The sequence below is a fragment of the Dreissena polymorpha genome, chromosome 8, assembly GCF_020536995.1.
Source record: "Dreissena polymorpha isolate Duluth1 chromosome 8, UMN_Dpol_1.0, whole genome shotgun sequence".
NCBI classification, from domain to species: domain Eukaryota; kingdom Metazoa; phylum Mollusca; class Bivalvia; order Myida; family Dreissenidae; genus Dreissena; species Dreissena polymorpha.
In genome coordinates this window covers 3,074,353-3,087,605 of record NC_068362.1, presented here as the reverse complement: position 1 = coordinate 3,087,605, position 13,253 = coordinate 3,074,353, and the positions used below count along the sequence as shown (strand labels likewise).

Below are 13,253 nucleotides of genomic sequence, written 5' to 3'. Positions count from 1 at the left end.
GCCTGACATTCACAGGGGTGATCCTTGAGGTCTAGAATGGCCAGGTTATGGTCCCTTGGGGCCTGACAATCACAGGGGTGATCCTTGAGGTCTACATTGGCCAGATTGTGGTCCCTTGGGGCCTGGCATTCACAGGGGTGATCCTTGAGGTCTACATTGACCAGATTATGGTCCCTTGGGGCCTGGCATTCACAGGGGTGATCCTAGAGGTCTACATTGACCAGATTATGGTCCCTTGGGGCCTGACATCCATAGGGGTGATCCTTGAGGTCTACATTGGCCAGATGGTCCCTTGGGGTCTGACATCCACAGGGGTGATCCTAGAGGTCTACATTGGCCAGATTATTGTCTCTCGGGGCCTGACATCCACAGGGGTGATCCTTGAGGTCTACATTGACCAGATTATGGTCCCTTGGGGCCTAACATCCACAGGGGTGTTCCTAAAGGTCTACATTGGCCAGATTATTGTCCCTTGGGGCCTGACATTCACAGGGGTGATCCTTGAGGTCTACATTGGCCAGATTATTGTCCCTTGGGGCCTGACATTCACAGGGGTGATCCTTGAGGTCTAGAATGGCCAGGTTATGGTCCCTTGGGGCCTGACAATCACAGGGGTGATCCTTGAGGTCTACATTGACCAGATTATGGTCTCTTGGGGCCTGACATTCACAGGGGTGATCCTTGAGGTCTACATTGACCAGATTATGGACCCTTGGGGCCTGACATTCACAGGGGTGATCCTAGAGGTCTATATTGGCCAGAGTATGGTACCTTGGGGCCTGACATTCACAGGGGTGATCCTAGAGATCCACGTTGGCCAGATTATGGTCCCTTGGGGCCTGACATTCACAGGGGTGATCTTGAGGTCTACATTTGCCAAGTTAAAGTCCCTTGGGGCCTGATATCCTTTTCTTCTTAATTCAATAGGAAATCAAATCCCCCAAAATGTCCAATAGTTATGTTATCTGATTTTAATGTTAACAATCCTGCAAGGCAACAGCAAGCGTGAGATAATTAGTTGCACAGAATTCAATAGACAATGTGTTTACCAGTTGCTTGAGGACATTCTTATCACAGATCCAGACTTGGATCACCTGTGAAAACAAATGAGAATAGACATAAACATGCAACTTTTGCAACATTTACTTTCATTAGACAAACAATATTGCCAAAGTTTTTAATAAATCAAAACTGCAAGAAACATTTGGTTCAAAGTCACATACAAAAGCCATGTATTCATATTTCTTATACACATTCATACCTTGACAGGCGAGTATTCCATCCGGTTTCAAGGCTGATTTCATGAGCTCGTAGTACGACTTCTGGAACAGGGAGGATGCAGGCCCTGAAGGTGCAACGATTTCATATGTGATTTTGTCCCCTATGTGAGTGACCATATCCCATATATTATCTTTAAAACATTGCTGTGAGAATAACGCCAGAATCATCCAAATTCTCAAAATGAATCAGGTTGTTTTAGTTAGTGCCAGCTTTGAGAAAGTTTAGCCTGAATTGAGCCCTATGAGTTGAGCCCTAAAAAATTGAGACCAGGGCATTAAGTCCTGAAAATTAAGCCCTGGAAATTGAGCCCTAGATTTCAGCCCTGAGAATTTAGTACTGGGACTTGAGCCCTGAAAATTGAGTCTTGGAATTGAGCCCTGAGAATTGATTCCTGGGACTTGAGCCCTGATAATTGAGTCCTTGGACTTAAGCCCTGAGAATTGAGTCTTGGATTTGAGACCTAAGAATTTAGTCCTGGGACTTGAGCCCTGAGAATCGAGTCCTGGGACTTGAGCCCTGTGAATTGAGCCATGAGAATTGAGTCCTGGATTTGCGCCCTGAGAATTAAGTCCTGGATTTGAGCCCTGAGAATTGAGTCATAGATTTGAGCCCTGAGAATTGACTCCTGGAATTGAGACCTCAGAATTTGAGCCCTGAGAATTGAATCCTGGATTTGAGCCCTGAGAACTGAGTCCTGGATTTGAGACCTCATAATTTGAGCCCTGAGAATTGAGCCCTGAGAATTGAGCCCTGAGATTTGAGTCCTGGATTTGAGACCTCAGAATTTGAGGTCTGAATATAGAGTCTTTAGAATTGCTCCATAGAAATTCGAGGAATTGAGCACTGAGAATTGCGCCATGGGAATTGAGTCCTTAGCATTAAGTCCTGAGAAAAGTGGACTAGAGTTCTGAGAATTTAGCCCTGAAGACTGCACAGGCTAATCTGAGAGGACACATGCATGAAGCCCTGAAGTGGCTGCTCCTGCTCACCTACCCACAGGGTCGGAGGAGTCAGTGATGATGACATCGTACTGCCCCTGGTGAGCCTTCATGTACTCAAACCCGTCCCCAACATGTAGGTGCAGCTTGGGGCTGGAAAAACTCTCCGCCATCTTGGGCAGGTACTGTTTGGACACTTCTATCACTTTCTGAAACAGGTCAGAACAAACCGTCCTTATTTATATATAACCATCTGTACAGTGTAAAACGCTCTTTACTTGCGCACAAAATGGTAGTTTATAACAGTATTTGATTACTAGTTAGTAAGGAGTTAGTTTTATAGACAGCAGCAATTGTTTAAGGTGCATACAAACTATTGCAAATTTAATTCCATTATTCCATTCCATTGTACATTGCTATATTAACCAATCATCAGTGATGAATATCATATGCTTAGCAGTTAATGAACATTATATTAAAGGGTGTGTGAGTTTTGTTGTGAGTTCAAAATCAGCATATGGATAGGTCAGTATTCTTGGATGTATTGGAATTGATCCTTTAACCCTTTGCATGCTGGAAAATTTGTTGTCTGCTAAAATGTCGTCTGCTGAATTTCTAAAATTAGCATTTTTTTTCGATTTTTTTCAAAGAATACAATCAGAATAGCAAATAGTTTGGATCCTGATGAGACGCCACGTTCTGTGGTGTCTCATCTGGATCCAAACTGTTTGCAAAGGCCTTCAAAATTGGGTTCCGGCACTGAAAGGGTTAAAGGGTTTGTGAGCTTTGTTGTGAGTTCAAAATCAGCTGAGGATAGGGCAGTGTTCTTGGATGTATTGGAATTAATCCTTTAACAAATTGGAGGATGACTTCTAATGTTTTGTGACAAATACTCGATTTAAAGACCTGGAAAGAAACTTGTAAAACATGCTTTTGACAAAATCACCGGGTTGCCCAGGCATAGTGGATAGGGTGTCTGCCTAGCGACTGGAGGTCATTGGTTCAGCCCCACTGTGGGAGCATTCTTTTGATCTCTCCAAAAAACACCAAACACTGATTCTCTGCAGGAAACTGACTACAGAGTGTTTCAATAAAACTAAGGCTTATGAGGCAATAAAGCTTAAACAAATAGGTTTAGAATAAAAAGTGTCACTCACATCGTCAATCTCACACTGGTCGACCCGTTCCACATCAGGGTGCTTGATTACCTCCCTTAGAATACCTCCGTCACCACCACCAATGATAAGCACCTGCAACAAAGAATAATTTGAGCCTCCTATTGGGAAAACAGGGCTTAATGCATATATAGATTTGTCCCAGACGAGCCTATGCATTCTGCAAATGCTAATAAGAGACACTTTCCGCTTTTATGAAACTCTTTGTTTAGAGGAAGTGTCTTGTTAACCAAAATTCAGTTTAGGCCGAAAATGTCAATCATTACACCTTATCTGGGACCACACTTTATGCATATGCATTTAGATCAGCTTCCTCTAAATGCAGCTCCAATGAAGTAGTTATTATAGGTAGTCACCAGTATAGAACAGCAAAGAATACATAATAAAACAAGAGCTGTCTCCATAGGAAGACATATGCCCCGAAAAACGCTTTTTCGAAACCTTAACGCAGATTTCAAAACCTTAACGCGGACCCTAAGTTCAAGGTCAAGGGGGTCAAAATTTGTGTGCGTATGGAAAGGCCTTGTCCATATACACATGCATACCAAATATGAAGGTTACATCTGAAGCGACATAGAAGTTATTAGCATTTATCGAAACCTAAGCAAAAGTAAGACAGACAGACAGACATACAGACGGAAATGCAATCACTATAGGCCCACCTTCAGGGGCATAAAAATTAAATAATTAAATTGACAATATGCTATTGGCAGGGATCAGAATGCTTTTGGTTATACCAGTCATAGACTGATGGGTTGATGATTTATTTATTTAACCCTTTTCCACTCAGAGGCGCACTAGGTCTAGGAGGTGTGTTGAGGGGTATACCATAACTTCCTAGGTCTAGGATGTGAATTGAGAGGTATATATTACGTTCCTAGGTCTATGATGTGAATTGAGAGATATATCTTACCGGTACCTTCCTATGTCTAGGATGTCAATTGGGAAGTATATCTTACCTTTCTAGGTCTAGGATGTGAATTGAGAAGTATATCTTACCTTTGTAGGTCTAGGATGTGAATTTAGAGGTATACCTTACCTTCCTAGGTCTAGGATGTGAATTGAGAGGTATACCTTACTTTCCTAGGTCTAGGATGTGAATTGAGAGGTATACCTTACATTCCTAGGTCTAGGATGTAAGTTGAGAGGTATATCTTTTATTCCTAGGTCTAGGATCTGAGCTGAGAGGTATACCTTACCTTCCTAGGTCTAGGATGTAAGTTGAGAGGTATACCTTACCTTCCTAGTTCTAGGATGTGAGTTGAGAGGTATACCTTACCTTCCTAGGTCTAGGATGTGAGTTAAGAGGTATACCTTACCTTCCTAGGTCTAGGATGTGAGTTGAGAGGTATACCTTACCTTCCTAGGTCTAGGATGTGAGTTGAGAGGTATATGTGCCAGCATCTCTTGGTATGAAAACTCATCCCGCTCTGTACACTGTATAACACCATCAAGTACCAACACGTTGCCATAGGTCTTACTGAAAAAAATGAGAGTTTGTCAAATAGTTGTTTTTCAAGGTTAATTGTCAAATATTTTTATCTAATATTATTTGTCCCAGATCATTTGTCCAAGGTTTTTTGTCCCCGTTTTTTGGTCCAAAGACTTTTAGGAAACTGAGTCTATTAGACAACCATATGTTTTTATGTTATAAAAAAACAGTTATATGATTCTCTATTTTTATACAATATTCTCAATTATCTGAAATTCAAGTCAAAATTTTGGACACTGGATTTTTAACAAAAAATGTGTCCATACAGCACAGATGCCCTCACATCCTTGATTTGAATAAACACTCTGCTTATGTGGGAAAAATGTAACAAAATTGGATGGTGGGCAAGTTCACACGCTGATTTTCCCTTTACCACTTAGATACATGTACATATTTTGACACATTTCTAGTCCCTTAGAAAGTAAAAATTAAGTATAGACCTTTCTTATTAGATTCAAGTTTTAAAGGCTTCATTTCCAACCCGTAGATACTGATGAGCAGCAACAGCATAAAACCTGAACGGACTGCGAGTTACTCTTTTTATGCTGGTTGCAAAAGCCATTTTCACTTTGCATCTTATGGGGGAAAGGGTTAAAATAGTAACAATTGATATCATATGCAATATCGACAGACTTTTAAATGTGTCAGCTTTTTTTGTACCCAGTCTTGTGGCTTTGTCTTACAGCTAACATAGCAGCAGCATATCGTAGAGAAAATCTATGGAAGGGACAGAAATTACTAAAATACATCACTAAATGGTTTCTTTTAATGTCCCAAAGTCGAAGATGTATGTTTAATAAAAATTGAAAACTCAAATGTAAATGCTAAATAAACAAATGCATGCATCCTTCAGATATCTGGCTAGAATTACATTTTTTAGACGTATCATCACAAAAACGTAATAGAACAGTTCAACATATTTCACATGTAATCATAGTCATGATCAATTTTCCCCATTAATGTTCAAGCCTGAGATACGAAAGAATTTAAAGTAAACACATAGACAATAGTGGCTGGTAGTTTTAAAGCATGAAGTACCATTGCAGTTAAATGTTGCTTGAAATTTAAGAAAAAGGAAAAACTAATATAGTTACTAAGCATAAATGGTCAAATATCTGAAAATTGGAGGAAAGTAATTGCATACAAGTTGTAAGGCACCATCAAAATTATTAAATACTTTCATGGTTTTTTTACATATCATACTCATGTTGGGCTGTTTACAAGATTTAATGTCAACAATGAATTTGTACTTCAAACAGACTGAGATTATGTCATCAATATTAAATGTTCATTTCATGAGTATGCTGTTAAGCAAACCCATTAAAACATTGCAATATTAACAGTTTTTCAGGATTTACAATTATGTAAATGAATAAATCAAGAACATGACGACAAAGTTTTGTTTTGTTTATTGAATTGTAAACTGAAAGTAGATGGTTCCGTTTTTGTTGTTTTTTGTCTGTATTAAGAACAACCAGAAGAAATCCTGTAAGAAATGCACCTAGCTTTATAAGTATGCTGGCATCTAACAATGTCTGTAAATGAAAACTACCTTGTTTATTTTTACTGTTGTTGTTATGCATCAATGTATTGTCACATTCTCTCTAAACCCAGGTGATTTGGCTAAATGTGAAAACTATTCTCACAACACAATTTACAATTCACAACACAATTTACAATTAACTATTCAAAACACTTCAAAATTCTGTCCCTTGAAGTATCTTGATAAGTTTCAAAGCAACTCTAGTCATCCCAATAAAACTGCTTTGGGAGCTATAAGCACATAAATTAGAAATGCTTTGAATCTTAAAAAAAAGACATTGTTAAAATCTGCAATTAGTTGGTCATCCTTCAGTGACAGATGAAACTATACATTGGCACAAGAAATGGGCAGTTTTTAACAGTCACTTACAAGATCCAAAGACATCAACTTAGCCAGATAATCGTATTTAGAGTTCATTATTAGAACTTTTTTCTCACCTTTTTGCAGTCATTTTGTATCTTAACCAAACATTGGAAATATGTTGTAATCACATATTCAAATTAAATAAACAATTTAACTATTAAAATGCACAGTAACTGGAAATGACACCTGTTACACAAGATAGCATGTAATTAGCCATACATATTAATTACATCATGGATATCAATGTAAAGCAAATGACAATGCATACTGTTTACAATCAATTGAAGGGCAACAGATGGTTTCAATGGAGTTGGCTTGACAACTTTGAATTGCTTTATTGCATGACTCCAGATTGTTGTGAAAAAGGTATTTATGAACAGGCATCTGATACCCCTATCAATATTGGCTATTCCAACTATAGCTACACATATTAGTATTTTCAGGTTGGACCTTCATTTTGAACAGCTGAGTCCATAGATAACACTGCCATGCATCAAGTGTTCCCTAAATGTCGGTGCTTAATGTAAACCTGCTTGATTTTTTAATTCTCTTTGCCCTTATATATGAACTAGTATACTTTTGAACTATTGTTGAGACATATGCTCTGTTTAATGACAGGGCCCTGGATTTTTTACTGTCGTGTATCGGTGCCCCCCCCCCCCCCCCCCCCCCCCAGCAAAAAAGCATACCTTTTCCCTCTATTTTTGGGCAAAATTCTCCCTAGAAAAAACCCCAGTAAAAAACAAACACATAAAACCTGTATCACACTAGACTGATATTGTGTTTCCTAGCCTCATCAATACAGCTTTAGACCGGAAATATGACATTTCGTACACCGGCATGTTCTTTACATCTACAGGTACACCATTTCCAGATGATAGAATGTCTCTTGATGAAAATTCATGCAGAAAAAGCGTATTAAAAATGATAACTACTTCAAACAGGCAGCATAAGCCAATACATATGATTCGCGTAATAAAAAACAAACAGAAACACAGTAATCAGCGTCATCAGATAACTGTGATGACAAGTCAAATGAAATTGAACATGTTGAAAAGTGCAGATGATTCACCATGTCAAAATAAAGGAACATGTACAGTGGAAACCCTCTAAACCGGATCCTCTTTATACCAGAATCCTCTCTAATTTGTCCGGACCCATTTTTTTCCCTATAATACCATACATAAAATATCTCCTCGAGACCGGAATCCCCTCAATTCCGAATACCGTTCATTCTTGGATCAAAATTGGGTCATTCTATACATAATTGTACCCCTCTAAACCGCTCAGGGCCGGTATATCGCACCTCAGAACTGTCGAAAAGTTGTGAATAGCGGATTAAAGACGCGTGAAATTAATAAAGGTGGTCGAAAATTTGTAAACTGTTAAAATCGCAAAACCAATTTAAAGATACTTGCCCTGTGATGTATTTATCAATCAATAGAGGTGATAATACTGATTATAATTACTGATAACAAACATAGAGTTCTTTAGTGTGTTTTGTTGGAAGCTGTGTTAAATTTTAATAATCTTAATGCTTATATATTTTGTGTAGTTTATTACAAATTCTAATTTAGTGTCATATAAAATGGTGATTTGCAGATTTCTTGAAGCAGTTGCATTTTGATATTCATTTAGATTTTCAAATTGGTAATAAAGATAACTAAGACTAAAAATGTCCGAACCTCCTTCTAAGCGAAGGCCCGTGGAATTGTCTCTAGAAGACAAAATCAAATTGATAAAAGAATCAGAGATGTTCCCTAAACCAACACTCAAGATTCTGTCAAAGAAATATAGGGTAGGAAAGTCGACGATCGGGGATATCATGCGAAAATAGTCTGCGTACATATCTCATTGGGAAAACTCTTCACCAAACAAAAGTCGGTTTAACAATGAAATGAAATTTAGAAACATCAACAAACTTGTATGAGACTGGTTCTGTATTGTAAGGGCTAAGTCATTGTGTATGGGACTTGTTCTGTATTGTAAGGACTAAGTCATTGCCGATCTCTGGTCCGATCATACAGGAAAAGGCACGGAGCTTTGCTAAGGAACTAGGAATTAGTGACTTTAATGCGTCTAATGGGTGGCTGTGTCTTGGAAGATGTTTTTCAGTGTAAAAAGGAACTAAATTCACCTAAAAATGCATACATGTGTAAAATTGTTTGTTTTTCAGGTTGCTCTGTTTGTTTTATGTTGTTAATGATATTGCTTTCGAATCAATAGATTAAGTGACATGTGTTGTTCTTATGGGATGCAGTATCAATAAATGTTATATGTAAATAAACATTTTGCTGAAAGTGTTGTTTCCATATCAGCTATGTAATTGAGCTTCTGAAAGTAAAATAGACAATGTCCCCTCTAAACCGGAATCCTCTCTAAATCGGAATTTCCTCTTGGTCCCGGGGATGTCTGGTTTTGAGGGGTTCCACTGTATGTGTGTAAAAGGGGAGAGAAATACTGCTGGAGCAACAGGTGTTTCAACTCTTCATTATATTGACATTCATTAATTACAATATTAGTCTTATTTGAGTGTCAAATATACTCAATTATAAAAAGCGATGAATATAGTTCAAACATGTCCAAATGAGAGAGTAAGTAAAAAGATCCCCCATCAAAGGAAAACGGGGCAAAAATTCCCCCTCATGAGGGATGTGGGAAGCGCCCCATGATGGAAATAAGGGGCCCTGAATGATAATTGGCCAATAAAAGAGTTACCAAGGCTAATTGTTGAACATGAATGGCAAATAACTAATGAAAGATAATAGAACAACGCCACTACCGTAAATCACAGGGGCCACCTCTTTTTTGTGATGCATTAATAAATGAGCCAATACATGTACTACAGTACTTCAGAGGTGGCCCTAAGGACCAGATGTGTTTCAATGCCACGCATAATTCAAATAGTAGATTTTATAGGTTTTTTCCAACATAATTGGCATAATTTAAAAAATCGGGCCATGTAGTGCAGTTCAGCAAAGATTTAGACATCCACACATGTACAGACACATATAATAGCAACCCATTTGAAAATGTGAGGACCTTAATAAGTTGTGACATGGAGAAGATTTAAACAGAAAACCAACGTATTTTGCCTTTGTGAGGAGCAAATTTCCACCCAATGAAATCGTGCACACCATCAAACAATTGCCTCGCACATCTCTTTGCTGTAAGAAGCATAAAAGCATGGCTTCTTGTAGATCTAATATATAATTTGGTATTTAATGTAAGTCATGTGGCGTTCCATGATCCAGATACATAGATACAGGCTATAGCTAATTAACATACCCAAGGGTTACTCATAACATAGATGCAGACAGCCCGCACATTCAGTTTCTTGTATGTATTGCTTGGTATAACATCATTATTAGTAGTTGTAGAGTTAAGCTTTATTAGAATGTTATTAAATACAGCCCAACCCCTCTTAAGCAGCCAGTCAAGGGAAACAGCCAAATTGGCTGCTTAAGCGGGGGTGGCCTCTTAAGAGGGGGTTGGGTCATAGGGAGTCTGGAGTTGATGAGTGCATGGCCAACTGTTCAATTTTTGTATTAACAAAATGGTAAATATGTGTACATGTACTAAACTATGTATAGACTTAAAATAATTTTATTTCTTCCTTTCTAAAATCAGCTATAAGACAACATTTTCATTCAAAAAAATATTCTATTCATCTTTCTAATCATCATCAATATCATCATCATCAAAATCAAGTCAATAAAAAAGAAGCATTTTCATGATTCATTGTTTACACAATGCGCGTTGTATGGCCCCAATGCACTTAAGATGGGAACAGTTGTGAATCAGTTATGCGTGAATAACTCCTGTGTAACTATAAATCGATAATTTAATCAGTTTATTGCAGTTTTATGGCTTTGAATACCTACCGCACGAATTGGTCCTGACAGTGATCTCCTTCACGATTAAATCGTGGCCAGTTACTTAAGAGACTGATATTAGCAACCAGGTGTAATCCTCCTGGTAATCGTGCTTTTCATGCATAATTTAAAAAAAACTTTTTTTCGCCGCATACAGGGTTTTATCAAAATTAATATTGAAATCATTGTTAATATAAAACAAATATAGATGTTTTGTTTTATTCCCAAATGAGAATAATAATTTGTAATCCGAAACACACTTGCGATTGTTTAATGTTAACGAGACGTTTTAACAAATTCTAGCATCGTGTATTTCCTTTGTCCCGACAAAAGCGCGCGAAAATTATGCACCAATGAACAATGTCACGCCATACCCATGGTTCGAAAGCATGCGTGTATTGATTTTTGGATAAAAACTTTGTAGCACAGAGAACATGTAGATCAGTTGATTTCGGTTAAAAGTTTTGTTGTTCTTTTTAACTTTTTATTAGCCGATAATTGTCATAAATGTGTGCTTGAAATAGTATGAGCTACAAATAATAAATTATAAATTAAGAATCTCCTTTCCAGTAATAATAGGTGATATTCGCACGTGCGGAAATAAAAAGATCAAACAGTCGCATATTGCTTTTAACCCGATAACCCGATAATCCACCGCTAATTAATTGCAATTTGCAAACTGGCTGTCAAAATGTTTATCACACATCACGCTTCAGTACTACAGAGCCTAAACCGCAGACTGGAAGTACGTATCGATTTTTTCGCCGTTGCGTCTGTGTAATTTTGCCAATGTACATGACTGACTTACTTGCGCGTGACCACTCATATGGGGGGAATTTAACATTTGGGATGCAAAATTGCTGGCCGCTGGCCGGAGGCCTGCGAGCGTCGAAACTACTTAAAAAAATTTTGAAACATAAATGCTAAATCTTGACATCTGGGAGATTTTGAAGCCAATGTGCACGCTATTACTAAATTACACGGCACCGCACCAGGCTCCATATTATTTGCAAATGCGACAAACTAGGGAAAATAGTCTGTTAGATTCATTTGAGTGCCGCAACATCTGAGTAGATCACCCGCAATGTAGGAGGAAGCTTGCGCATATAGTCAAGTACGTGTGACAGTCGGATCTGGTCATTGTGTTGTTTAGAAAAGTGTGTTTTCAAGGTTTCCTATTGAACTTTCAGCGTGTCCTTGTTTACATCATCTAAATAAAATTCAGTCACAAAGAGAAACTCTTCACTGTAAAGCTTGTAGCTCGTCGGCATGATGTGGGCGTTGGCATGCTAACGTTGGGCCAACGTTGGAAAATATATCGGTTTGCCAGCTTAGGTTGGCACCTCCTATGGTAATATCTGCCAATCTTGGGATTCATTATTTGCAGTATAATATAAGATTTATGCTTAATAGAAATGAGCAGATTGGATTTATAAAAAGATAGGAATGTCAGGAATGGGCTTCCGTAGTTTTATATTTTGTGCAGAGGGACACCATATAAATCCTGAATCTGCACATTTCTACTAAAATTGCTTCAATTTAACTTCAGGCAGAAATCAACATCTGCACAAGCATTGCCGTCCTAGTTACGGTACAATATTGTATTTCTTAGGTTCAGCTACAAGTAGGGGTTTCTTGGACTAGTCTATTCATTTCCTTCAATATGTGAACAAAGGGCATATACACACATGTAGCATTTTGCGTGTATTTGTATTATTGCAACATAGTGATGGTTATCATAATCATTTTACTCACTTTAATGTCTTTCCTTGTTTCTTGGAAAAAATTTGTCTGCATCTTCCGGTATAACAGGGACCTATATAGGTCCCTGGGTATAAACATCCGGGAAAATTGGAGTGTACGGTGGCTCATTTGTTCCATTGGAAAACAACGAAGTTAGAAAACGGATAGAGCTATCGAGATTTTATCACTTTTGCAACAGCATCAGTTTTTATTGAAAATCGGCGTTTTTTTTTTAAAATAAGGGCATGATAAAATATGTCTGATCCAGAGAAGATTAAGCAATTCATCTCCTAGCTCAGCCAGTTTTTCTTTTTTTTGTCAAAAAGTGGTCAGGCTATAGACGGCCCTGTACACTACAATAAGATAACATTACATGTGGTGGTTCATATATCGTGCATTGGCACCATCCCCTGTCATTAGAGCCACCTCCTTGGCGTTTGCTCCATCTCTTTTGGGAAAATACAAAAATATTTATAAAATCTGTAGGAAGCCAATGTTTTTGTACATGCAGCAACTAGTATGTTTGTTGAATGCAATGGTTTGATGTTCTTCACTAATAAAACGGGTGGAAATTTGCTTGTCAAACAGGCAAAAGACATCAATTTGCTTTCAAAAACTGCACCATGCCACAACTTATAAAGGTCCTCACTTTCCAAATGGGTTGTGATTGTATGTTTCTGTACCTTAGAGGATTAATTAATTCTTTCTAAATCACACTATATTGCCCGTTTTTTTAATAAATAATGCAAATTATGTTGGAAAAAACATATAAAACCCTACTCACCCTGAAGTATATACTTGAAATTTCTAAACATCTGGTCCTTAGCGCCACCTCGGAAGTAG

The 13,253-nt window shown here is 37.9% G+C and overlaps 1 protein-coding gene across 6 annotated transcripts in view; it reads right to left on the bottom strand.

The window, feature by feature from the left end:
* The window catches only part of LOC127842904 (spermidine synthase-like), a 42,532-nt gene that overhangs the window by 28,755 nt on the left and 524 nt on the right, over positions 1 to 13,253 (bottom strand). For all 6 annotated transcript variants that reach the window (XR_008031962.1, XR_008031965.1, XR_008031963.1 and 3 more), the window contains exons 2-5: positions 4,754 to 4,874; positions 3,377 to 3,469; positions 2,275 to 2,428; positions 1,262 to 1,345 (exon numbers count right to left, since the gene is read on the bottom strand). Coding sequence is in view for 1 of the 6 variants with exons in the window: in XM_052372716.1 (XP_052228676.1) it covers positions 1,262 to 1,345; positions 2,275 to 2,428; positions 3,377 to 3,469; positions 4,754 to 4,874 (452 nt within the window). In the remaining 5 variants the exon portion in view is untranslated. The remainder of the gene's footprint in view (positions 1 to 1,261; positions 1,346 to 2,274; positions 2,429 to 3,376; positions 3,470 to 4,753; positions 4,875 to 13,253) is intronic.